Raw genomic sequence first — 25,709 nt, 5'->3', positions numbered from 1 at the left:
ATTTGACATTTATAAATAATGAAATCCCATTTGTCAAGTTAAAATTATTAACTTCAAATGGTCGAATTACCACGTTCTTTTATTGTTAAGGTACTGAAATTGTTTAAACATTGAAATTGCAAAGAAAAGTACTATCTTACAATAAGAAAGTCTGTTGATAAAATTGGTTTTACTGTACTTATGGCACCACTTCATCCGAAAAGAATGGTTAAAACATATGACAATTATATGATTCGCAATTCAAAGAAAAGTTACTAAACATGTTTCTTAATGAAGAAATCTCGAAGTTTTCTCTAGCCCTTACAAAGTCTCTCTCTCTCTCTCTCTCTCTCTCTCTCTCTCTCTCTCTCTCTCTCTCTCTCTCTCTCTGCTATAAAAACGTCCCAAGTAGTGATTGGGTGAACGTATAAGGAAAATACTGAAATTAACAACGAAACATGATGTGAACTTTTTTCGGTCAGGATTAAATACAGTCCAGACAGTAGAAGACCCAATGAATAAACGATGAAAATTCCAAAATATTTAAGTTAATATTGTTTTCGCAGTTAGAGAATGAATACATCTGAAATATAAATAAATGTAATAAAATGCTAAGTAGAAAGAGTCCATGTAAGTACGTTATATAAATATATTTTGAACACAGGACAACGATAAGGGTAAAGTGGTTTCTGATTTTTAAGAGAAATTATTCTTAACATAGCAAACGAAAGAGGATGATGAAGACAAGAAAGGAATAGATTGCACTCTATAATGGAACACCAATATAATCGATGCAACATATAAGTGAAAAAAAAATGTATTAGAATAAAAAAAAAAGAGACGTTCACTCAAATAATGCATTTTTCCATTAAATCAGTGATATATTAATGAATAGGATGGATACATTAACGTGTATAAAACGTAGCATGCAGCCAATATTTATAAATACTAACTGTTTCTTGAAGACCGGTACAAGATTCGTGAACACGAGATGGGCCTAAAACCAAAAGCGGGATTCGGGCTATGTAGAAAATGGCATTTCCAAAGTAACCCCACGGGAATGGCTCACCATGTTTCGCCTACAGAACACCACCGAAAAAAAAGAACGAAATCATTTGCATCAGCACACGGTAACGATTATTATTATTATTATTATTATTATTATTATTATTATTATTATTATTATTATTATTATTATTATTATTTATTACTAGCCAAGCTACAACCCTAGTTGGAAAAGCAAGATGCTATAAGCCCAAGGGCTCCAATAGGGAAAAATAGCCCAGTGGGGAAAGGAAATAAGGAAATAAATAAACGATGAAAACAAATTAACAATAAATCATTCTAAAAACAGTAACAACGTCAAAACAGATATGTCCTATATAAACTATCAACAACATCAAAAACAGATATGCCATATGTAAAATATAAAAGGACTTATGTCATCCTGGTCAACATAAAAACATTTGCTCCAACTTTTAACTTTTCAAGTTCTACTGATTCAACTACCCGATTAGGAAGATCATTCCACAACTTGGTAAAAGCTGGAATAAAACTTCTAGAATACTGTGTAGTATTGAGCAATGCTCATTTCATTGGAACATGAGGTCACTTCACAGAAACATTTTCCAAATGGTTATATGCCTAAGTACATAGATATTTTCATAGTACTCTTCACAATAATGTGACATTTTCTTCATACTGTTGATATATTCTATCATTTTAGCATAATTTTACATTTTCTCCTAAAAACCACGAAAACTCGAAACTTATTGATGTTATGTATGTGTAGCGATAAAATATAATGAAATGATAACTATAGTTATTTCTGTATAACACAAAACACGGGTTTTGCAAAATGATAATATCCGGGTATCTTCTTGATACATTAAGAATTGTTAGATGACTAATCCATTGAGGGTTGACACCATTCTGAGAAATGTTTTTTGTTACTAATGTTCATACCACGTATCAATCATAGTACTACATCATTTTACATTAAACATTGCCACCACACGAGCAGCTTTTAATACACGAATATATGCTTCACGATAAATATTAAGTTTTGCGAAGTAAATGATGGTAAAGTCTAATTGTTACGGTGCTTTTATGATAAATACTTGAAAAGTTACTCGGTACATTGTTTATATAGTATTTTCTTCAGTTTGGTTAATTTACAAGCATCGAATAGCAAAAGTTCTGTGTTTTTTTCCTGTTGTTCTGATGAAATAACCGTAAAACGGATCCGATTATCTAACACATTTAATACTAGGAAGCACAGAGTAGAATGGAAAAATCTTTTTAAATTTGGCTACCATACAAAATGTCCTCTAACCATCCTTTTGTATTTCTATATAGACTTGGATATCAGTATATAGAAATGCTACAGCACTCCTTGGTAAAGGCATTTCCATCTTTCTTGACCACGGAATAGACAAGTTTATGTGTCAATAACATATTGTACACAGGAATAAAATGTTATGTCCTTGTTGGGATATTCTAGGAAAGAATGTTGAAGCAGCGATAAAATTTTAACATATTATACAATTAAACTTAATAAGTAAAGCGGTTGTAACGAAATTCTTTAAAAAAAAAAGCTGTTTAAAATTGAATGTGGCGGAGGTCCAAGAGGGTTCGGAGAATGGGGATGTTTTATAACAAAACAAATCCTTAATTAGACTCAAACAATAAACATAAGGCATTACATATAAAAGTTATGTTATAATTTACCGAAAAAAAACATGCATATATACAGTACATATGAATTTTAAATGTACAAATGCAACGTTCCAGTAAAACTAGCTATTAATGACTTCAGAATGAATTGCATAAATTAATTTTTTTTTGCATTTCCATCTAATGACAACTTTCAAGAGTATTTACAACATTGCTTGAATTGGAGTTTCGCATGTTTAGATAAAAACTAGCTCAATACTTAGCGATGTTATCTGTTAACATTAAAAGACAACGAGGTATATATCAACAAACGAATGTTGTGAATATCCGATATACATCTACCATAAATAACTGACATTACTGACCCAGGTAGTTCTCGCCCCAGATAATTCATAATCAATCAATCAGTATTTATTCAAGGCTATAATATTTCCCCCGAACATATTATGATACTTATTTTGATATTGCTTATTTGAAAAGAAAATATTTCTGATGAAGATTACATGGCAAGGATGCGGAAGTGTTAGTGAGGTAGATTTAAATAAAGGAATGAGAAACGAACTTACTTTCATGACCGGGACGAGTAAGCCGCAAACCATCAACAAGTACGATGAGAAGGTCAGGAGCAGGATCAAGCTGAACAACCTGTTGAATTGGTCTACCAAATCGTCAATTTCCTCGTACAAATTCCAAAGCCGATTGAATTCTTCTCTGCTTTGACTTTCGACGTTTTCGTAAGAATGGCCTGGTGGTGATACTCTCATCGAAATGAAGTCAATCATCGCAGGAAAGTTTTTGGAGGCATCCTTGATGGGAGAGATGTCTTCCTGCTTGAATTTAAAGTTCTTGATATCGCCGTCTCCAGATGCTTCGCTTATTACGGGTTTTGAAAACTTTCTACTGATCAACGGACTTTGCTCCTATGAAAAGAAAATTCTTGTTAACAAAGCATAATTAACATACACGCTTCGCAGTAAAACATATATATAGTGTATATATATATATATATATATATATATATATATATATATATATATACACACACATATATATATATATATATATATATATATATATATATATATATATATATATATATATATACACACACATATATATATACACATACATATATATACACACATATATATACATATATATATATATATATATATATATATATATATATATATATATATATATATATATATATATATATATATATATATATATATATATATATACACACATGAAGTAGGCCTACCGGTATTTCATGATAAGTCACTATGTACAAATTGTAATTGGTCACATAAAAATCGTCCAAAAAATAATGATTTTTTGGTTGTTACAATCAGCTGTCAGATGCCAGGAAATCGCATCTAAGGGTGTTTCTTCGTGGAAAAAAAAAAGAATGTCTGGGGGAGACCCACAGACCTCCCATTGGCTGTGACATTTCAAACTTTAGCCCCTCCAACTAAGAAGATGATCCTACATCCCTGGTCTATCAACTGCAGAATTCTGCGGGGCACTCTTTGAACATATCTGACTTAGGCAAGGTGGTTTTACCGTGTTATATATATATATATATATATATATATATATATATATATATATATATATATATATATATATATATATATAAATTAATAACTTCACATTGGGATATAACCCTGTTCTCTACAAATGGAAGGCAAGGTCGCTGGTATATAAGACAGTAGTCTTATTGAGTAAATCCTGATGTGCAGTTAGCACTTTCGTTTTCTCCTTTTAATTTCTCTGCTGGCATAATTGATAGCGAAATTGCCTTCCATTTGTAGAGATTTGGGTTCGATTTTGATATAAGGTAGAAATTTATTTCTATTGAACACGATGGTGTTGATTTTCCCATATATTCATATATAAGTATACATATATGTATATGTATACACACAAACACACACACATATATATATATATACATATATATATATATATATATATATATATATATATATATATATATATATATATATAATTTACATATATACAGTATGTATATATGTACATATAAAAAATCAAGGAAATACAACTCAATAACCGGTCCCCAAAGTAGGGCCTACTCCAATCTAACAGGCACACCTTAATTGTCCATTAAGGCAAATAGAAAGAGTGAACATTTATCAACACAACTGACCTTTGATATCTCCAGATGGTTAAAAGAATGCCCCAGATGTTCCTCCTGCGCAGCAGAAACCCAAGTGTTCATCAACTTCTGAATGCCCTTGTCGACAGCTATGTAGTAGTCGGATATGTGGTGGTTAATTATCAACATAAATGCCTCAGAGATGAGGTATCCAGACCATACCACCAGTACACCGAAGTGCTGAAGCATGTGCAGCATCCAAGACCATGGAGGAGGGGCTAAGTTTCCTGCCAGATATAATAAAATATACCATAACAAACGCTACACGGTGAGCAATCTGATAAATGTGATATTAAGGCAAAATACAAAAAGTTAATGGAAAGACAATATACAGTATATCCATGCATATACACCCAGCTACACACACACACACACACACACACATATATATATATATATATATATATATGTATATACAGTATATACTGTATATATGTATGTATATATATATATATATATATATATATATATATATATATATATATATATATATATATATATATATATATGAATATATGGTTCCAGGTATATAACTGCTAAAATCTGTACTCGTGAAGCATTTTTTGCAATATATAGAAAGGCGCTAATAAGATAACAGACATCTTCAAGATTATTTCGAAGATAATCCTTACCGTAATAAATACTGCTGTCAGAGCTGTTAAAGAACTGTCCTACGAGGACAGCAAAGGAAATAACTGCCATGATGCAGTAGAATATAAGCAAAGCTATGCTAAACCGAACCGTCGGACGGCAAGTCATGGATCTACACACCTTCACCTCCAAGCATCGCCATGACCAAAGCAACGCTGCTGCTTCCCCTGCAATGGACATCTTTTTTAGAACTTTCACAAAAACAAGGAAAAAGTTTTTCGCAAATTCCCCTACGAAGGCCAAATTTGTGGACTTTCACAAAAGAAAAGATGATAATAATAGAAAGAAATATCCTAATTAACTCTTAATTAAATTATTTGCTTATCAGTGCTTACTCCAACGTAATTTTTTTCCAGGCTGAACATATATAACTTTTTTTATTAGCTTTACAATTATGTGGATTAATTCAATTTTGGTGATCCGTCAAATTACACAAGCACAGGGAATCTGAATGATTACATATCAACAACACCAGCTACCCATTGAGATACTATCGCTAAAGAGATATTGGATATACAACGAATAGTCCAGCCTATTCTTTACACCTCTTCCTCATACACCTCACAGCACTGAGATACCGAAAAAAAACCGTCTTCACTCAAGGGGTTAACTACCCTCTTGGTAAGGGCAGAAGAGAAGTTTTAGCTATGGTAAGCAGCTCTTCTAGGAGAATAACACTCCAAAATGAACCCACTGTTCTCTAGTCTTGGGTAGTGACATAATCCCTGAACCATGGTCTTCCACAGTCTTGGGTTAGATCTCTCTTGCATTAGGGTATACTCAAGCATACTATTCTATCTGTTTTCTTGTGGGAGCCCTTAGGCCTCATAGCTTCCTGCTTTTCCAACTAGGGGAGTAGTAGTAGTAGTAGTAGTAGTAGTAGTAGTAGTAGCAGTAGTAGTAGTAATAATAATAATAATAATAATAATAATAAACTCCAGTCATATCCCTGTGTTTACTGTGAGATGAATGAGAAGATTTGACAGGTAGGAGAAAATTCTGACAGCCCCAAGAATGAGCAAGAAACTCCAAACTTTGATGCAGTATATTTACCTCCTTTAACCATGATCAAGATATTGCAAGCCAAAGGCACCACCAAGCATCCGACCCATGGGAGACTCTCTAATCTGGCTGATACGCTGATACTGTAAACAAATAAATCAAATGACAAAGGTGTCAACAACAACAATAATAATAATAATAACAACAATAATAATAATGATAATAACAATAACAACAACAATAATAATAATAATAATAATAATAATAATAATAATAATAATAATAATAATAATAATAAAAGCTAAAATTATGACATGGGTCACATCATTTATGGTAATTTGGAAGATTAGTTTTAATATTTACAGAACAGTGTTACTTGTGAATACCAACATTCTGAAATGGAGTAATTATTCTACAAACATGCAACTAATTTTATGTATGATTAATGACTGCTATGAACGTCATCATGAACAGTAATATACTACAGCAGGTCACGTATGATGTGTCCTAACCATTGAATTAAGCTAATTATATTTAATAACATTAACCTTTTATTAATGATTATCATTCACGACTCGGTGTCTTTCTGCGACGATGTTGGTCAGGGCGTGCCACTAGAAAGATAATACTCCAATATGGCTAATTAATTTCCTATGTTAAGCTACTGTACACGGAATAACGTTAAGCCTACTCGTAACTAATTTGAGTATTTGCGAATATGAGGGTTTTCTTTCCTAAAAGTATATTCTAACCATGTAAATTACAATAATATAAGGATAAACAAATACGCAGCTCTGATTTTTAGTGGACCCACTAAAGATGAACCCTTCAAAAAAAAAAAAAAAAAAAAAAAAAAAAAGTCCAAAAGCGCAAAGACGAAAAGAGAAAAAACCACAGGGTTGAAAACTAAGAGCAATCACATCATTTAAAAACCACCAACATTTATGATACTAAACAAGAATAATAAATTAATATAATTACACTGGAAATTAATAAAATATATATATATATTTTTTTAATTTATAGTCCAACCCTTTGTAAAGCCAGGTTGATGACAGTTCGATTGCAATTTTTGATATACTTCGTAAGATACATTCTTCTGAGATTACACAAAATCATAAAAGTTGACAAAAATAATTAATAAAAAGCCAAAGGCATTTCAATAGTATAAAAACTAACAAGCTAGCTACAAAATAATAAAATTACCATTTCTGTATTTTTCAAAATAAGTACTAAAGGCAATTAGAGTTTACCAAAGCCAGCAAGAAGACAATAAACTACGTATCTAAGTCAAAAGAATAATTAAATAATCAAAGATACAAGGTTGAAAATATCAAACTTTAGGGAGAAACATCTTCTTAGCCAGATTATCAATCACCGACGCCTTGTCGGGATATAAAAAAACCTTCAGTATTCTTGGGACAAATAATAATACCAATACACTAATATCGCAAGAGGGTCTGCCCCTCTCTTGTATTCTCCTGTACTTCTCTTTCTCCCTATTTCCTTAATCTTTCTCATCCCAAGTACCTGCCTTTGAGCTATAAACTGGATTGTATCCAGGGGTACTCTTCCTTTCCCCATATTCCCCACTTCCCTATTATTATTTTTATTATTATTATCTTATCCTTTTAAAATATGGATCAATAAATACAGTTTTACAGTACTGTGAAGTGCGTCATCACTGCTGATCTAGAATACTATCAGTATTTTAGGAGTTCTATTTCAGCTATGATCACATTCTGGAATGATATTCCTAATTTGGCAGTTGAATCTCAGGTGGAACCTGAGAAGTTTTTCGCTAGTTGCAAATGCTTTACTGAAGAACATGTTGACACAAGTCTTTATTTCATGGTTAATATATGACTTATCTATTTAACAATGTTACTGATTTTGATATATTCTATATTCTTTACAATTATTTCTCATTTATAGGTTATGCGTCAGTTCTCTATTTACTTCATGCACTGGGCTGTTTCCCTCTTGGAGCCATTGACTTGTAGCGTTCTACTCTTCCATTTAAGGTTGTAGCTTGGTTAGTAAAAATAACAATAATACCATATAAAATCTGGCCTAAATTCTAAAGTTCCTACGTCTCAAAATATAATTCGCAACAGGCAGTTACATAAGATATTTTCTCAGGCTATACCAAGTAGCTGTGCAAAACAAGCACAAATCACCTCTGGCACTTTTATGGTAATGCGTAATGCTAAAAGTACAGAGTTATTTATTAGGGCAATTTAGTCCTAATTTTATTGACGTAGATGTCAACACTGAATTGTTCTACATAAACATATCATCGTTAAAAGGAGTGACGTCATATGTTGTTAAACGTTAGGTTCTTGGTAAGTCCTTTAGGATAAAGTTGAAAGGTCCCAACACACACACACACACACACACACACACACACACACACACACATATATATATATATATATATATATATATATATATATATATATATATATATATAATTATATATGTGGCATCCTCGCGATTTTCTGCGACTTGGCTACAACCCACCACAGTTCATTAACTACCATGTACATAATTCATTGTATAGATCAACTGAGCCTATAATGTTGGGTTGTAATTTCAAATCAAATTACTCTCTGAAACAGGAAGGTTAACACTTTCTAGAGCATATTTTATTCTTATCACAGGCTGCTAGATCAAAATGAGGGCCTGTAGCTACCAACCTTACCCCATAAATACCTGCCGAAAATCTGAAGGGTAAAATCTGGTTCCGCCCCTCTCAGGGTGAAGATGTATAACACACATATATAAATACATACACACAGACATATATATATGCATATATATATATAAATATATATATACATTATATATATATATATATATATATATATATATATATATATATATATATATACAGTATATATACACACACACACACACACATATATATATATATATATATATATATATATATATATATATACTAGTGTATGTGACCCGTCAACAATGACGGTTAAGTATCTAGATGTGCAAACACGCACAGATTTAACCATTCGCACCCCCAACTGCAACACAGCACCTTGGGGAATTTGTGGAGAGTGTGGATTCCGAGGGTACCTCTCGGGATACCCCCCTCTCATCAGGGTATGACTAGTCTCTCTCCCCACCAGAAGGACGGGGAGAGACAGAGTAGTCATAGGTTTGACAATGTCGCTCAGCGTGACAGGAATTACACATACATTCATACATACATACACACACATATATACAGTATATATATATTTATATATATATATATATATATATATATATATATATATATATATATATATATATATATAGCCAGACAATTGCTCTTTATTATATAGGGGATATATATATATATATATATATATATATATATATATATATATATATATATATATATATATATAGTGTATGAACGTATCAAAATCGTGCAGAAGAGCTTCAGAGTCAGATTTGACAATGAGTTATTCTTTTATGAATGATTCATTCCTTTAAAATTTTAGATGGTAGTCTATAAACAAAAAAATATATGAAAACACTTGTGAATATGAGTGATTACATGTATGTGTGTTACGCAAACTATGATAATATAAACACATTAGAAATGTAACCTAGCAATGATTAAGAATGATTAAGCTCGGAAAGTAAATATACTTAAACACTCAGACCTACATAAAACTACAGTAACGTTGTACAAGATTAAGATGTTCATCACCAAATCAACAAACTTTTATTCTCCATTCATTTGGGTTTCACGTCCTGAAAATTTCCCCAGACAATGTTGAGCATGTCCCACATTTCAAATAACTATTTCCAGAGCACAATACGAAAATGTTTAATTCGGGTAATGAAGAATCATTTCAAGTCTTGGATAATTGATAAATAAGAGAATTTGTTTGGGTGACTACATTTTTAGGTTTTAGTTCTGTAATGAGCATTTGCGACACGGAAAAATATATCAATAAAAGTTAGTTGATAAAGAAGTTATGTAAAATAAAGTAAATTCTGTATGAATATATTATGCATAAATCATTCCATGCAACTGTATCTGGCTAATATGTATCATTCACAAATTAATTAACGTACGAATTTTATGTGCTAATTACACGCAAACGAAGACAAGAAATATCATTGCTCCGTGGACATTAAATTTCTCACCAGACTTTTTAAAACTATGGTTTCCAAGAAGACTTATTCGTAAAAAAAAAAAAAAAAAAAAAAAAAAAAAAAAAAAAAAAAAAAAAAAAAAAAAAAAAAAAAAAAGAATTTTATGTGCTAATTACACGCAAACGAAGACAAGAAATATCATTGCTCCGTGGACATTAAATTTCTCACCAGACTTTTTAAAACTATGGTTTCCAAGAAGACTTATTCGTAAAAAAAAAAAAAAAAAAAAAAAAAAAAAATTTTGTGCTAATTACACGCAAACGAAGACAAGAAATATCATTGCTCCGTGGACATTAAATTTCTCACCAGACTTTTTAAAACTATGGTTTCCAAGAAGACTTATTCGTAAAAAAAAAAAAAAAAAAAAAAAAAAAAAAAAAAAAAAAAAAAAAAAAAAAAAAAAAAGAATTTTATGTGCTAATTACACGCAAACGAAGACAAGAAATATCATTGCTCCGTGGACATTAAATTTCTCACCAGACTTTTTAAAACTATGGTTTCCAAGAAGACATTCGTAAAAAAAAAAAAAAAAAAAAAAAAAGAATTTTATGTGCTAATTACACGCAAACGAAGACAAGAAATATCATTGCTCCGTGGACATTAAATTTCTCACCAGACTTTTTAAAACTACGGTTTCCATGAAGACATTCGTAAAAAAAAAAAAAAAAAAAAAAAAAATTTTGTGCTAATTACACGCAAACGAAGACAAGAAATATCATTGCTCCGTGGACATTAAATTTCTCACCAGACTTTTTAAAACTACGGTTTCCATGAAGACATTCGTAAAAAAAAAAAAGAAAAAAAAAAAAAAAAAAAAAAAAAAAAAAAAAAAAAAAAAAAAATTATGTGCTAATTACACGCAAACGAAGACAAGAAATATCATTACTCCGTGGACATTAAATTTCTCACCAGACTTTTTAAAACTACGGTTTCCATGAAGACATTCGTAAAAAAAAAAAAAAAAAAAAAAAAAAAATTTTGTGCTAATTACACGCAAACGAAGACAAGAAATATCATTGCTCCGTGGACATTAAATTTCTCACCAGACTTTTTAAAACTATGGTTTCCATGAAGACTTATTCGTAAAAAAAAAAAAAAAAAAAAAAAAAAAAAAAAAAAAAAAAAAAAATTTGTGCTAATTACACGCAAACGAAGACAAGAAATATCATTGCTCCGTGGACATTAAATTACACACCAGACTTTTTAAAACTATGGTTTCCAAGAAGACTTATTCGTAAAAAAAAAAGAAAAAAAAAGAAAAAAAAAATTATGTGCTAATTACACGCAAACGAAGACAAGAAATATCATTGCTCCGTGGACATTAAATTACACACCAGACTTTTTAAAACTATGGTTTCCAAGTAGACTTATTCGTAAAAAAAAAAAAAAAAAAAAAAAATTATGTGCTAATTACACGCAAACGAAGACAAGTAATATCATTGCTCCGTGGGCATTAAATTACTCACCAGACTTTTTAAAACTATGGTTTCCATGAAGACTTATTCGTAAAAAAAAAATATTCTTAATATCTTACTTAGCCTTCATGAAAAGAATGGCAGTATTAGTGGTGTGATATCCGACCGACCACGAGAAGAAAAGTGTGGTCAAAACGCAGACGTATGGGGGCCACGACCTCCATGTCATTTCCTGACAAAAAACACCGAATGCGTTTGGCTCCTTGGAATCCTTGCAACCTAAGTTCTTCGTATTTGTAGTTTTGCGGTTTCGCAAAGGCCATACTCCAAATATTCGGGAGATGGTAAAGATCCAGCACAGGTCCCTGATGGAAATAGAAAAAAAAACATTAATACATACTATACTTATCAATCATAAGTTATAAAATCATATATATCATTAGTAAAATGAGTAGCCTATGAGATAACAATCATCTTTTAAGATTAATAATGAATATGGAATGGATACATTTTACTAAGATTCTCCGCTGTTCGACCTCTGAATAATTGAATAAATATTGAATTAATTTATCATCAGCACTTTTACTCCCTTGAAAGATCTAAATGAAGGACAATAACCTGGGATTCATTTTACTAGTTTTTTCACGAGGTATAATCTGTATAATACAAATATGCACACACACACACACACACACATATATATATATATATATATATATATATATATATATATATACATATTATATATATATATATATATATATATATATATATATATATATATATATATATATAATATACTGTGGGTTTAATATATGGTTGTTACATTTTCTAAGAGAGTATTTGCTTTGCAATTGTGAGCGGAATTAAAATGAACATTTAATAGGAACGGTTATTAAATACAGCGTATCGTAATACTCCATTCAGCCTTTCTAAGAACTAGTTATGTGACACACACACATTAAAACACACCCAGCTAGTTTCTCGAGAGTAAAAGAAAAATTATAAGGGCTGTTACTTCTAGGTTACGGGGGGCGGGGGGATTGACGCCAGTTACTCATCTAAACCAATTTATATACGAATGTTTTGTGCGCAAGGCCAATTTCTTGGGTTTTAATTACAGTAATTTTGCTTTCATTATAATTGAAATAGGCATTGGAACCTATCTATTTGGGGTGCTGTTGGTTGTAAATTCTATGAACGAAGATTGACGTTACAATTATCAATCTCTTTCTGTCGCATACATATCTGTCAGTCTGTTTGTCTTTTTAAGTGTTCTGGACAATGAAGCCATGTAAAATTATATTTGGGAGTCAGCTCTATGCCATAAGAGGTTTGTTGTCATTAAATAGTATGACTTAATGCTTTAAAGCTAATTCTGAATTAGCATATCGTAATATGCTTTTAACATTTGATAGCCAGGAATGTTGTTTGACATGAATTAGCTTTGTGTTAAGACCATCATCACTCATCACCAGAGATCCCAACTTTTATTGGGGGTAAAGTAATCATTAATCACATGTACTGGTGACAGGTGACTATTTATGCATAAGGCATGGAAAACATTCGCAATGGTTGGATCACACAAAAGGACATCAAGTCTATCGTTTTTCTGGGAAGGTACACAGATCCATAAGCATTTAACAAATATATTTCTCTTACATAAATGTCATTATTATGAATGTTAAATTAATTAAGTAAACAATAATAGTTAATAGAAACCAGTACACTAAACTCCATAATTGACTCGCCATTCAAGTCTATTAATATTGCAGACTGGGCAAACAATTAACGTATTGAACTTTTAACCCGAGAAGATAATGTATTATTATGAGCCTTTTCATCGATAAGGCGAATTAAAAATGCAAAGCATGGACGTCGAGTTTTACGATATTGGATAAAAGGGACTTAATAACTACAGCCAAAAACATCAATATTGGAAAAATAGACAAAGGGGTGAAATAACAATCATAGCATTTAGGCCTTCAATTAATATTGAGTTAGTGATGAAAGCAATCACATTTTTCCCATTACCAATTCTATTTCGATTCATACTCATCGTGAAAAATGTGTATCACAACAACGATTATTAAAGCAAATTAAAAAAGTAAAAATGAACAAACAAGGAAGCGAGTCAACGACCGGTGGCATGACATAACTCATGACTTTTCGTGTTAAACGATAGCGACAGATTCCGTGCAATATTACGTTATCCACTAGATAATTCCAAAACTTGCTTACTAGCTAATGGCTACGCTTGCTAACTGTCTGATGGTTACTCTAAAAGCTAAAATCTATTAAACTAATAGAAGAACCACCCTTAGTGTTGATGAAGGATATAATTTTAGTTTAAAATACTGTATTGTAATTTATTGTTTTAAATAAAAGCTTAATTTTACTCCAAAATCCAGACGACTATAACCATGCGTTTATGTCTTTTCGTTTTAATTTTCATGTTCATATTTGGAGGTTAATTTAGGATTCTAGAAATTCTTCAGTGCCATAGCTGTTCTCGAGTAAAATGTCTTTTTGTCTTTGAACCTGAAAAGTTATGATGACAAAATTAGAATTAAATGTCTTTGCTGTATGTCATGGTCTATATTTTTTTTAGACAAAAACTCTACAGTAATGGAAATGTTAATGAAAGGCCATGAGCACTATCATCTTTCAAATTCATCCATCGATTTTCATCAGAAAAGCTATTCGCTACCAAGAACATGAGAGAAATATCTATTTAGCAAATCATTAAAATGTTCTTCGAGTGTTTTCTATTCAACAATAACTGGGAAAAATATGATTGCATAAACTTTCCTAGAAAGTTATTGTCTCTAGGAATGTTAATTGTCCCACATTTCAAGATAAAATATTTGGCGTCAATGACCTTCGATGTCAGGATGCCAGAGAAATTCAAATCAATCAATCAATCAATCAAGATAAATGTAAAAGTTGCTCATCCCTGGAAAAATCATCCATAATTCAAAGAACAACTAAATTAGAATGGTAAGCAATTGAGATTCCAATGAACGTTCATATATTATATGAAAAAAATGAAACCTTGGGGTACTAAGAATCAATTAAGGACACTTTTCGTCAAAACAATCATGATACTATAGGAAAATCCTTCATGATTACTATGAACACAAAAAAGAAAGGGCCACGCTGTTACCCGACCGGTACATCAAAAAGAGATCCGATATGACGGGCTCCAAGAATAAACATGCCAACCTGAATGCTATGTACATACGGGACTTTTAATCTTCCGCATCGATCAAAGGTAAATATTATTTGCTGAATGTACGATTACCATTTAAGGAGATTAACGCTAACCATATGAACAAGCAAACTAATGATGAAGCCTTTATGAGCGCTGTGTCAATAGTTGCTCAATATTGTTTTACGCCAAACTTATCACATAACAAGTAACGACAATAGGTTTCTGTAACGTTTCATTTATAAGCGTAAAATTATAATTAACATTGCATAAAACGGAGAATACAATACTGTTACAGTTTCTTCTTATATAAAGCGTACAGTTTTGATGCTTATATAACAATACGCATAAGATAAAAAATACAAAAGGAATACTTTGATCCAAAGCGTCCAAATAAAAGTGTAAAATTAGGTATTTCTATTTAAATCTTAAGGAAAAATAAAAAACTTTTTCTCGACATTTTAGTGTACATTTTAACTCAAGAAAATTGCCGCCTTCATTAAAGGAGTTTTCTAGAATTCAAATAAATGTACTTGCAGACAGATAGAAATATGGAATGCATTGCACTATTCTAATGAATAATCGAATAACTCGTTAGACATTTGCTTAATGCGACCATCTAATATCCTACACAATTGCAAACTTTTAATTAGGGCTCAGAAAGGGTTTAGAGTCTAAACCGTGGGTTCAGCTTGCGGTAACTTACTTATTTTCATCAAAGGATAACCTATATATTCTTCCTAATACATGTTACCACGATAAAAATCTCTCGTTTGAAAATTTTCCAACGATTTCAGCTAATCGAATCTGGAAACTTATTTCACGTAGATAAGGATCTGGTCACAGCCAATGTAATTCAAAATAATGTGGATAAAATACAACCAATGTAATCTAAAAATAATTTAGATAAAATACAACCAATGTAATTCAAAATAATATAAATAGAATACAAAAAATGTACTTCAAAATGATGTAGATAAAATACAACCAATGCACTTCTAAATAATGTAGATAAAATACAACCAATGTAATAAAAAAAGATAAAATAAAACCACTCCGTTGAACAGATGAATGAAAGATTTCCATACTTTCCTTCCACTAGAATATCAAAATTACTTTCCTTTCAGCAGAATATTCAATCTTTAAATTTTCTAGTTTCAGTGGATAGAAAAGGGCAAAGTTACTCAATTCAATGTACCGAATTCATATGAAAACACGGGTTATAAAAATATTTCCATTACTCGCAATCAAAAAGCTAACAATGCACAAACCAGACAGGTATATAGTTACGGCCTAAATAGTTAATGTAAAAGATGGTATACAACAAAACTGATAAAGGTGCAAAATTGAAATGAGCATTGTATACAAAGAGAAGACCCATCAGGTCAGGATTGCTTGTTGACAATCAATGGGCATTGTCAGTAAGCCGAATTCAAATTCAGCAAGCACTTCAGGCAAGAACAAGTTATGATCAAAAGATGATTACTTTAGTTCCCTATTGGACATCATAATACTTCAGGAGCTCGTAAAATCTTGCAATAATCATCAAGGATGTAGAATCATGCGTATCCTGACAGGTAATCATCCTTTAATTGCCATTTTTTTCATTAAGAGTTCTTTAAGTGCTACTTGGGTCCGTAAAAATATAGGCAACTTAGCAGATGCAAATATGGAAATAGTTCATAGCATAGTTTGGAAATCAAGTGTAAGATAAGTGTAGCGCTGTTCCAAACTAGTATAACATCTGACCATAAGGGTAACAAAATAGTGTTCATTCAGGCTTCCTTTGCTTTTTATTTGGTTGATGCTCTTTCTTGGCAGGCATGGTAAGTCACAAATGTCTTACAAAATGATGGCCAACTCAGGTCTACATGACAAAAATGGGTGACAAATGATTCCAGCAATAAGTTTGATTAGGCTGAGGCAGTTTGCTTAAATAAGATACCAGTATGAGTGTGTTTCTGAGGCATCCAAAGCTCAATCTTCTTTCTAGGTGATATACGGCGATGGAGGGAAGCATAATTCTATAATATTGCAAGTAATAGACCAGATGCACTCAAATGCTCTTCTGACACCAAAAGAGGATCAACATAGAAAGAAGGGGATAAAAGTAATGAAAAACTTGGCCCAAAAAATCTATGATTTAAGACATCCTCCAGTATAAAATACAAATGTCTAATGCAAGATGTGTTAGTTTTTCTACAACTACAAAAAATTGCAACATTAATCGATTTCCACAACAACTGTAACTATTCCGCCAAGCAATAATCTATTACTAAGTTCTACTAACTGATCGTCTGCCATTACCGACAATTGCAACGATTCCCATACGCAGTAATCGGTTCCAGAAGGTTTGGTCAAGTATGATTGTCTGCCAAAAGAAACGGGTTGCCTAAAACACACACAAATAATGAACGGATTGAAAATTACAACACAAATTAATAAATGCACACGCTGAAAATGAGAATTGAGAGAGGATAAAACCCAGCACATGACGGACACTGCACTACTGACCAGGGATGTTAAGTGTTCAGATCTTTTATGCCCATCTGTCAAGATTATTGATTGACAATTATTGGAAATCTGCTGTAATGATGAATTTAAATTCAAAGGAAACTGAAGGCGAGAACTGGTGATGGTTGTAAAGATATTGCCTTAACTTCAAGTGGGCATCATAATACTTCCAGAGCTCACCAGGTAGAGCAATAATTAATAAGATTGAAGATTCAGGACCCGCTGTTGCCGTTCTGGACCTAACAGGTATTTGTCATTCAGTTGCTGTCTTATTAATTGATAGAAATATGAACACTGCCCTGCTTTGCATTCCAGGGACATACTGCGCAGAGGGTGTACAACATAAAAATTAAAGATTATTAAATAAGGTAATGAAAACAAAAACCCCTCCCCTATTTCTAAAACAAAGGTAGTAGAAGGTGCAGTCGATGATACTATTACTATTAACCCATTTCTTGAAAGGACCCATAAATCTTAACACTGGCCTCATAATTTCAGAAGGCTTTAAAATCCATAACCCAAAGTTCATAATATAGGAATAAATGATGTAAATAAATATTGAAAGGGTCCACTATGATAATGTTCCTAGCTAAAGGATTAAAAAACTGCTTTCAGGTTTGTACCCCAGGACAAGTTATGAAGATTATTACTAAAAGTTGTACACAATGTTCACAATAAAATGTTCATATTAGAGCATGATTTATTAGTGCTTTCTGGTAACATTAGATTTTCGGCTGGCAGGACATCTCAAAAAATTCCAGAAAAATATTTCAAACTTCTTTTAGATATGATAGCCACCAATCAAGTTGAACTGGCCCTCACCCACCTTTTTTAATTCAGTACAACTAATTAAGATTCAGGAAATTGTAACTATGTATTCTTAAAGTCTCACGTTAGTGGATCCTTAGTACATTGGTACCTCGATTTCTGAGTAACTTTGAATACAAGCAAATTGGGATATGAGCACACAAATTTGAATTGGTGAAGTGTCTGTCAATATTTCTACTTTTTTAATGTGAATTATTAATTTGTATTCATTTCTGATGTTATGGATTATAAATTTTTCAATAATTAGCTTTATAAACCTGCAAAAATGTGTGTATAAGTGCACTGATGGACATGTGGAACGCTTTAAGTAAATTTCCTTTATTTCTTGTGCATTGATGGACGTGTGAAACCCATCGAGTGAATTTCTTTTATTTTTTATGTGAAAAATTTTTCAGTATTCGAGCATTTTAGTTTGCGAGCTCGCTCCCAAAACAAATTGCATAACAGAGTTACTACCGTACTTCAACCGCTTGTGCAGTCAAAATTCAAATGTCCGTCCATCTATCATTCTGTCTACGGTAAAAAGTAATGTCCACTTACTATTACCGGAAGATTGATTGATTTATTTGGAGTTTTCTAGCATCCTGATATTGAAGGTCATTGACGTCGATATCGTTTATATAAATTTAAACTGTACAGAGCTAAACTTCCAAAAGTGGTAATTGATACTTTTGAGTGCTTGGTACTCCCATGTACATCATCATTAGATGGCATTGAATATTAAGAGGAAAAATGTTTTACGATATAAAATTGGTAAATTTATCAACCTACCTTACCTTTGCAAGAGGTAATCAATGTGCTTATGAAAGTACATGTTTTGTAAAACTTATACTATCATTTCCTCGTAAAATATACAATTGCCTTCCGACCTAACATTAGAATATACAGTTGTAGAGTATATTCATTGTTCATAAATCTACATGAAAATATGATTGGTTAGACTCTTTACATCGTTGAGTATCACTCAAATGGACTCTGGCTACATTTCTAAACCTTCTCCATCAAGAAAATAACTATGTACTTTAGATACGCCCTCGATACTACTAAAAATACCAAAAGAAATTGAAGGGTGATAAAGAGACTTTCCTCCTTTAAAATCTTCCATTCATCTTTACTTTTTTTTCCTTGGTTATGTACCGTCAATTTCTTCGTTTGCCCTCCTTCTACTATGTAAGAACGCTATGCTGACCAATACTGGCACCAACGAATTCAACGAGGAACAACAATTCATGTTCCTTCTTCCTTGTTATTCCAAGTTACTCGGTGTAATAAGTATGGTTATACAAGAAGAGAAAATAGACTCCAAGGTCTAAAATTCAAATAGAATATTCTAAGATTTCACAAACTAATATGAATCGATCGCAAACCAAGAGAGAGAGAGAGAGAGAGAGAGAGAGAGAGAGAGAGAGAGAGAGAGAGAGAGAGAGAGATTTGGCTAAGCAATCCGATTTACATTTTATACCAGATCTTTTCCAATGACTAGGGCTATATTTCTTAAGACTCAAGAATAGACGCCGACGATGATTGTGAATAAGCATGGGAGAAGTTTTTCTTTGGGTCTATATTAAGCAAAAGAATAAACCGTCATCTTATCAATTACATTCATGTGTTAGTGATACGTCATCTGGTCCTCCGGGTTTATTTTGAATCATTGACATAACATCTAATTAGATATCAATAAAGTGATACATTATAATCCTTAACAATTAGGACTAATCCCAGAAGTGTTGAATCCTTTTAGTAATTAAAACAAATTATGGAATATCGATGGGTCACCTTATTTGGATTAATTGTAGAACAGCAATACATCATTATAGGAATTAGGAAAGATTATGTAAGTGATGCAAATCTACCAGCTATGAATTTTCACGTCACTGAAAAAAAAGATATAAACAGTACCTTTCACTTTCCTTTCGCCAAAGACTAAATGGTTTCTTAATGTTTCTTAAGATTACCTCTTTGGCCTAAAGGAAATGGTAAATCTAAAAGCTTTCAGTTAATTCAGGGGGGAAAACGTTTTGAAAATAAATTTAGTACTAATACCATTTTAACAGTTGAGAAATCTTTCTTTTAGGTCTCTGTTTTTACTTTTAGATTTATTAATACATTCTGATTCTGCACTATAAATTTTTGTACGAAAGCTTCTTTCATTTAATTGGATTTTGTATTTCTCTTTATCGAAGAACAAGGCGAGTTTTATTCATGATCATTTGTAAATAGTGGAAAATTGTTCACAGTCCTATTTACCAAGAACTTTAGCGCGGAATTTATTCTTAATGAATTCGGTGTCTTTATTCAGCCTATGATAAACATAAAAGGATGTCCAGCACATAAGTATCCATTTGTTTATATAAAATACATGATCATAACTATATGCATGACAAAATGGCAAAAAAAAAAAAAAAAAAAAAAAAAGGTAGTGTGAATAGTGAACCAATGATACCTACAATCGAAAATTCTCTGACTGCTGAAAGGTAGGTCGAATATCAGTTTCCTTAAACGCTCATTTAACTCACCTTACGGCTCCTAGATGAACAAAGTTAAAATAAAGGCATAATTAACCATACCTTTCTATGTACGAGGGCGAGGATTTTTCATTTGATACGAAAGGGGCAACGTTCCTAGTTTTCTGAAACATTTTATCACACAGGTAAAGTACACTGCACCTCACCAGCACGAAACACCGAATTAGTCAGACTTCCTGTGGACGCAACGATTCGGGAAAAAATAAGTCTGGCTCATTACGCATGCGAGTAGCAGGTTAAACTTCGATCTCTTTAACGTTCACTTGATTCTATACAATGGCGTATCCAAAGTTTAAAGAGAAGGGCGTATCTGCCTTGATAGTGAGAATCCATATTCGTTATAAATACGATGTATATATATATATATATATATATATATATATATATATATATATATATATATATATATATATATATATATATGTGTGTGTGTATATATATATATATATATATATATATATATATATATATATATATATATATATATATATATATAGACATATATATATATATATATATATATATATATGTATATATATATATATATATATATATATATATATATATATATATATATATATGAGAATGACAGATAATAGATGAACATTAAGTACAACAGATTGGATTCCTAGAGATTGCAAAAGAAGCAGGGGAAGGAAAAGAAGCGGTTAGATTAACAAACTAAGAAAATTTGTGGGTATAGACTGGCACAGAGACCATAAACAGGACCAAGTATAAGGACATGTCTGACGCCTTTGTACCACAGTGGACTATATTCACTTTTTTAAGATGCAGATTTGAGCTCACCTAATAGGTGATTGGCTGGAAGTATTTTTGTCCAAATAGCACCATTGCTTTCAAATAATTTCCAAGTAATGTGAATCGAGATCTGTTTACAAACCTAAACTTCTCCATCAGATATATGTTTTGTCATTAAATAATGTTAACGAATACCATGCTAGGCAGTATATCTTAGTAATCCATGTTTGCCAACGGCTAAATGTGTATAAGCGGATGAGCAACCTGGTGGAGTAACAAGAACTTTGGGAGTGGAGGAAATGCCCTGCTAAATCTTGGGTTTCAGGCGATAGACAAGATGTCTCTTCGGCTTCTACTCTCGATGCCTGGCGAATGATCTCACTGGAATCGGTATGGACCGACAGGGGTCATTTGCCTTAGTTAAGTAGGCACTGGGCATCACAAGGAACAGAATATTCTTTGAGGAATATAACCAATGAATCCTCTATGGATTTAGTCAGTCTATGGAAAGAAAAAATGACGCAATCTTAAGAATCTCCCGGTTTATGAATACTAAACAAAAATTGAAAATTAGTAATTGGAATGTTAGAACCAAGAATCAGATTGGGAAGATACAGCAAGTGAAGAATGAATTTATGAAAAATAGTTTAGATGATATCTTGGCCATAAGTGAAACACATTGTGAGGGGATTGGTAAAGAAATCTTAGACCAAGGCAATAAAGTATATATATCTACTCGGGAAGAACAGATGAAGTTGGAATAGAATGGGTAGGAATGATAATGACACCAAGAGCAGAAAAGACATTAACGGAATGGAGAGGTGTAAATGGTAGATTATTACTGGCAAAGTTTAAATCAAAGCAGTGCAATAGAAGTATTATAGTTTGCTATGCACCAACAAATGATTCCCCTGAAGAAAGGAAGGTAAATATTATGAAGAACTGTATATATTGTGTAATAATAGATGAGATCCCAGAGAGAGATAAAGTTGGTAAAGTTGGAAGGAAGTATCAAGGTAAAGAGAAAGTGATGGGTGAAAATGAAAATGGAGCACATATTTTAAGTTTTTGTTCAACAAACAATCTTGTTATTGGAGGTACTCTTTTCCAGCACAAGGCCATCTACAATTATACATGGACTTCACCATGTGGCACTAGCAAAAATCAAATAGGTCACATAGCTATTAACAAAGAGAGGAGGACTCTGAGAAATGTAAGAAGCTATAGTGGTGCAGACATCGGGAGTGATCCCCAGCTCCACATTGCCGCACTGAAATTAAAACTGAAAGCACCCAACAGAAATGTAGATAGAATACCTAGGTTTGATACAAGTAAGCTTTTAGAAAATGAGCCCAAATAAACATTTGCAATTGAATGCAGGAATTTATTTGGAGTCTTATAGGCTTTAAGAGACGAAGAGCAGATTATTGATGAAGAATGCTGTGAAATTAAGAACATATCTCACTCAGTTGGTTGTGAAGTTTTGGGACATGCAGTTACAAGGAGAAAGCCATGGATATCAAATGATACTAGGGATACTATAAAAAGGAGACAAAGACAGAAATTGATTGTTGAAAGTTTCTGAGGAAGTAATGGAAATTAAAAGGTATAGCATGCTAAGTATTTCAGTATTGATAATGAGGTCAAAAGAAAAGCCAAGAATGACTGGAGAGAATATTTAGACAGGAAAGCAGACGAGGCTGACATAGCTATGAATTCAGGGTGTAAGATTGCTCATAGAATTATTAATGAAATCTCTACTGGGGCAGACCCGAGCGTTACCAAAAAGAAATGTGTATTCAAATCACACACACACACACACACACACACACACACACACACACACATATATATATATATATATATTATATATATGTACATATATGTATGTATATATAATATATACAGTATAAATATACATATACATACATACATATATATATATATATATATATATATATATATATATATATAGTATATATATACATATACATATATATATATATATATATATATATATATATATATATATATATATATATAGATTTCTTTCCCATCACGCTCAACGGGAAAAGTAGTAGTCATACCCTGGTGATAAGGGGTAACACGAGAGGTACACTCCGAGACCACACTCTCCAACATATTGTTGAACTAGCTGGTTATAGTTGGAAAAGGGGATGGGGGGGAAGGGTTGAATCTGGTTGTGTATATCTATCTACTGTATTCATACATCACTTTTGACGACTCGGGTACACTAGTATATATACAGCATATAGTACAAACTCAACTAGCTAAAATGTTGGAGAGGGGTTGATTTCAATGCTAAATACAAAGAAAAAAAAAAACTGAATTCGACAGGTATGAGTGTGGGAGAATTGTCACCAACTTTTATCTCTTTTTGTGGCTGAGTTGCTAAGTCAATGGAACCAGTTTCTTGGACCAGGGTTCGATTCCCCGGTTGACCAGGAGCTATCATCTTTGAATCGATTCCCCTTGGGTCTCTAATCCCGAGGTAGAGGGAATCCAGATATTAGGAGGTGTATAATATACGGCTTATATATATATATATATATATATATGTATATATATATAATATATATATACTGTATATATATGTGTGTGTGTGTGAACGTGCGTGTGTGTGTTTACTGTATATATTGAAGATATATCACTGAAACATGTGATGTATTTAGTCGCCAGCTCTAGGAAAGATCAGATAAATCAAACATTGGTCAAGCCCTTACATACTGTCATGCCTCCTCTGACTCCGAAGAGATACGGCGATACCTCATTCTTCCAACTCAAAAACTATTACACACACCACACATATATATATATATATATATATATATATATATATATATATATATATATATATATATATATATACACACACATATATATATATATATATATATATATATATATATATATATATATATACATGTGTCTATGTGTGTGCAATAGTTCGAGTGATGTATATATGTATATATTATGTAAGAAACCTGATAATAAACGTCGGTACAAGTAAAATAGACTGAATTTGTCCCTTTAGACCTTTAGATGCCAATCCAAATTCTTTCGTAGGAATACAAATGGATGTAAAAGGATCAAGGAAAGATAGAAAATACCATAGTGGAATATTCAAAGGAGTTTATATTGCATTTTCATCTATTCCACAAAGAATAAATAATAAAGCTCTTTCACAAGACTGCAAAGGTATAACACGAAGGAAAAAATTAATGCTGATAAGAAAACGTGTATAGCAAACTACAATAAAATGTGGTTTGAAATCCTGGAAAATAAAAACCTCAAATGTGAAGTAGCTTGAAATAGAACATCAATGATACAAACAATAACATTGTATATAACTTGAGACGTTAACGCCCTTATCAATAATTCAATAATATCTTAGGTCACACAATTGGTGAGGGGAGGAGGGAGGGAGGAAGTCTGCTCACTTCTTTTGTATGAATAAACTTCTGGAGTGAAAAGGGACAAATTGCAATCAATGTGTATTTTGTATTATTATCATTCACTATATGAAATAATTTATTTTGATTTCCACAGACAGACGGTAATCTATAATCAGGAACCACTGGTAAATCTCTTCCTTTTAATATAATAAACTTTCGAAAAAAATTATCATGACCCTTACAAAAAATAACTCCACATAAGAATGACTAATTCTACCATAAGCGGCAACTAAACAAAATTCAAATGTTAAAATTCTTCAATACTGTCCCATTATGAAGATATTGATTTTATCATTCGATATTATTCAAATAAAAAAA

General features: G+C 31.9%; 2 protein-coding genes across 5 annotated transcripts in view; one reads left to right on the top strand and one right to left on the bottom strand.

The window, feature by feature from the left end:
- Window positions 1-21,339, bottom strand: part of LOC137634107 (uncharacterized) — a 65,138-nt gene extending 43,799 nt beyond the window's left edge. For 3 of the 4 annotated variants that reach the window (XR_011042450.1, XR_011042451.1, XM_068366330.1), the window contains exons 1-7: window positions 21,199-21,339; window positions 12,198-12,443; window positions 6,542-6,633; window positions 5,470-5,655; window positions 4,829-5,064; window positions 3,222-3,575; window positions 933-1,058 (exon numbers count right to left, since the gene is read on the bottom strand). Coding sequence is in view for 1 of the 4 variants with exons in the window: in XM_068366330.1 (XP_068222431.1) it covers window positions 933-1,058; window positions 3,222-3,575; window positions 4,829-5,064; window positions 5,470-5,655; window positions 6,542-6,633; window positions 12,198-12,443; window positions 21,199-21,269 (1,311 nt within the window). In the remaining 3 variants the exon portion in view is untranslated. The remainder of the gene's footprint in view (window positions 1-932; window positions 1,059-3,221; window positions 3,576-4,828; window positions 5,065-5,469; window positions 5,656-6,541; window positions 6,634-12,197; window positions 12,444-21,198) is intronic. The other variant, XR_011042452.1, reaches the window with a different exon arrangement.
- A 1,357-nt stretch (window positions 21,340-22,696) lies between these two features.
- On the top strand, window positions 22,697-23,275 carry LOC137634352 (craniofacial development protein 2-like). Its single transcript, XM_068366749.1, has one exon. It carries the CDS (start codon window positions 22,697-22,699, stop codon window positions 23,273-23,275), a length of 579 nt encoding a protein of 192 aa, XP_068222850.1.
- Window positions 23,276-25,709: the final 2,434 nt, after the last annotated feature.

This window comes from Palaemon carinicauda, chromosome 44 (assembly GCF_036898095.1).
Source record: "Palaemon carinicauda isolate YSFRI2023 chromosome 44, ASM3689809v2, whole genome shotgun sequence".
NCBI classification, from domain to species: domain Eukaryota; kingdom Metazoa; phylum Arthropoda; class Malacostraca; order Decapoda; family Palaemonidae; genus Palaemon; species Palaemon carinicauda.
Note: the sequence above shows the minus strand (reverse complement) of the source record. Positions and strands in the feature narration are given on the sequence as shown.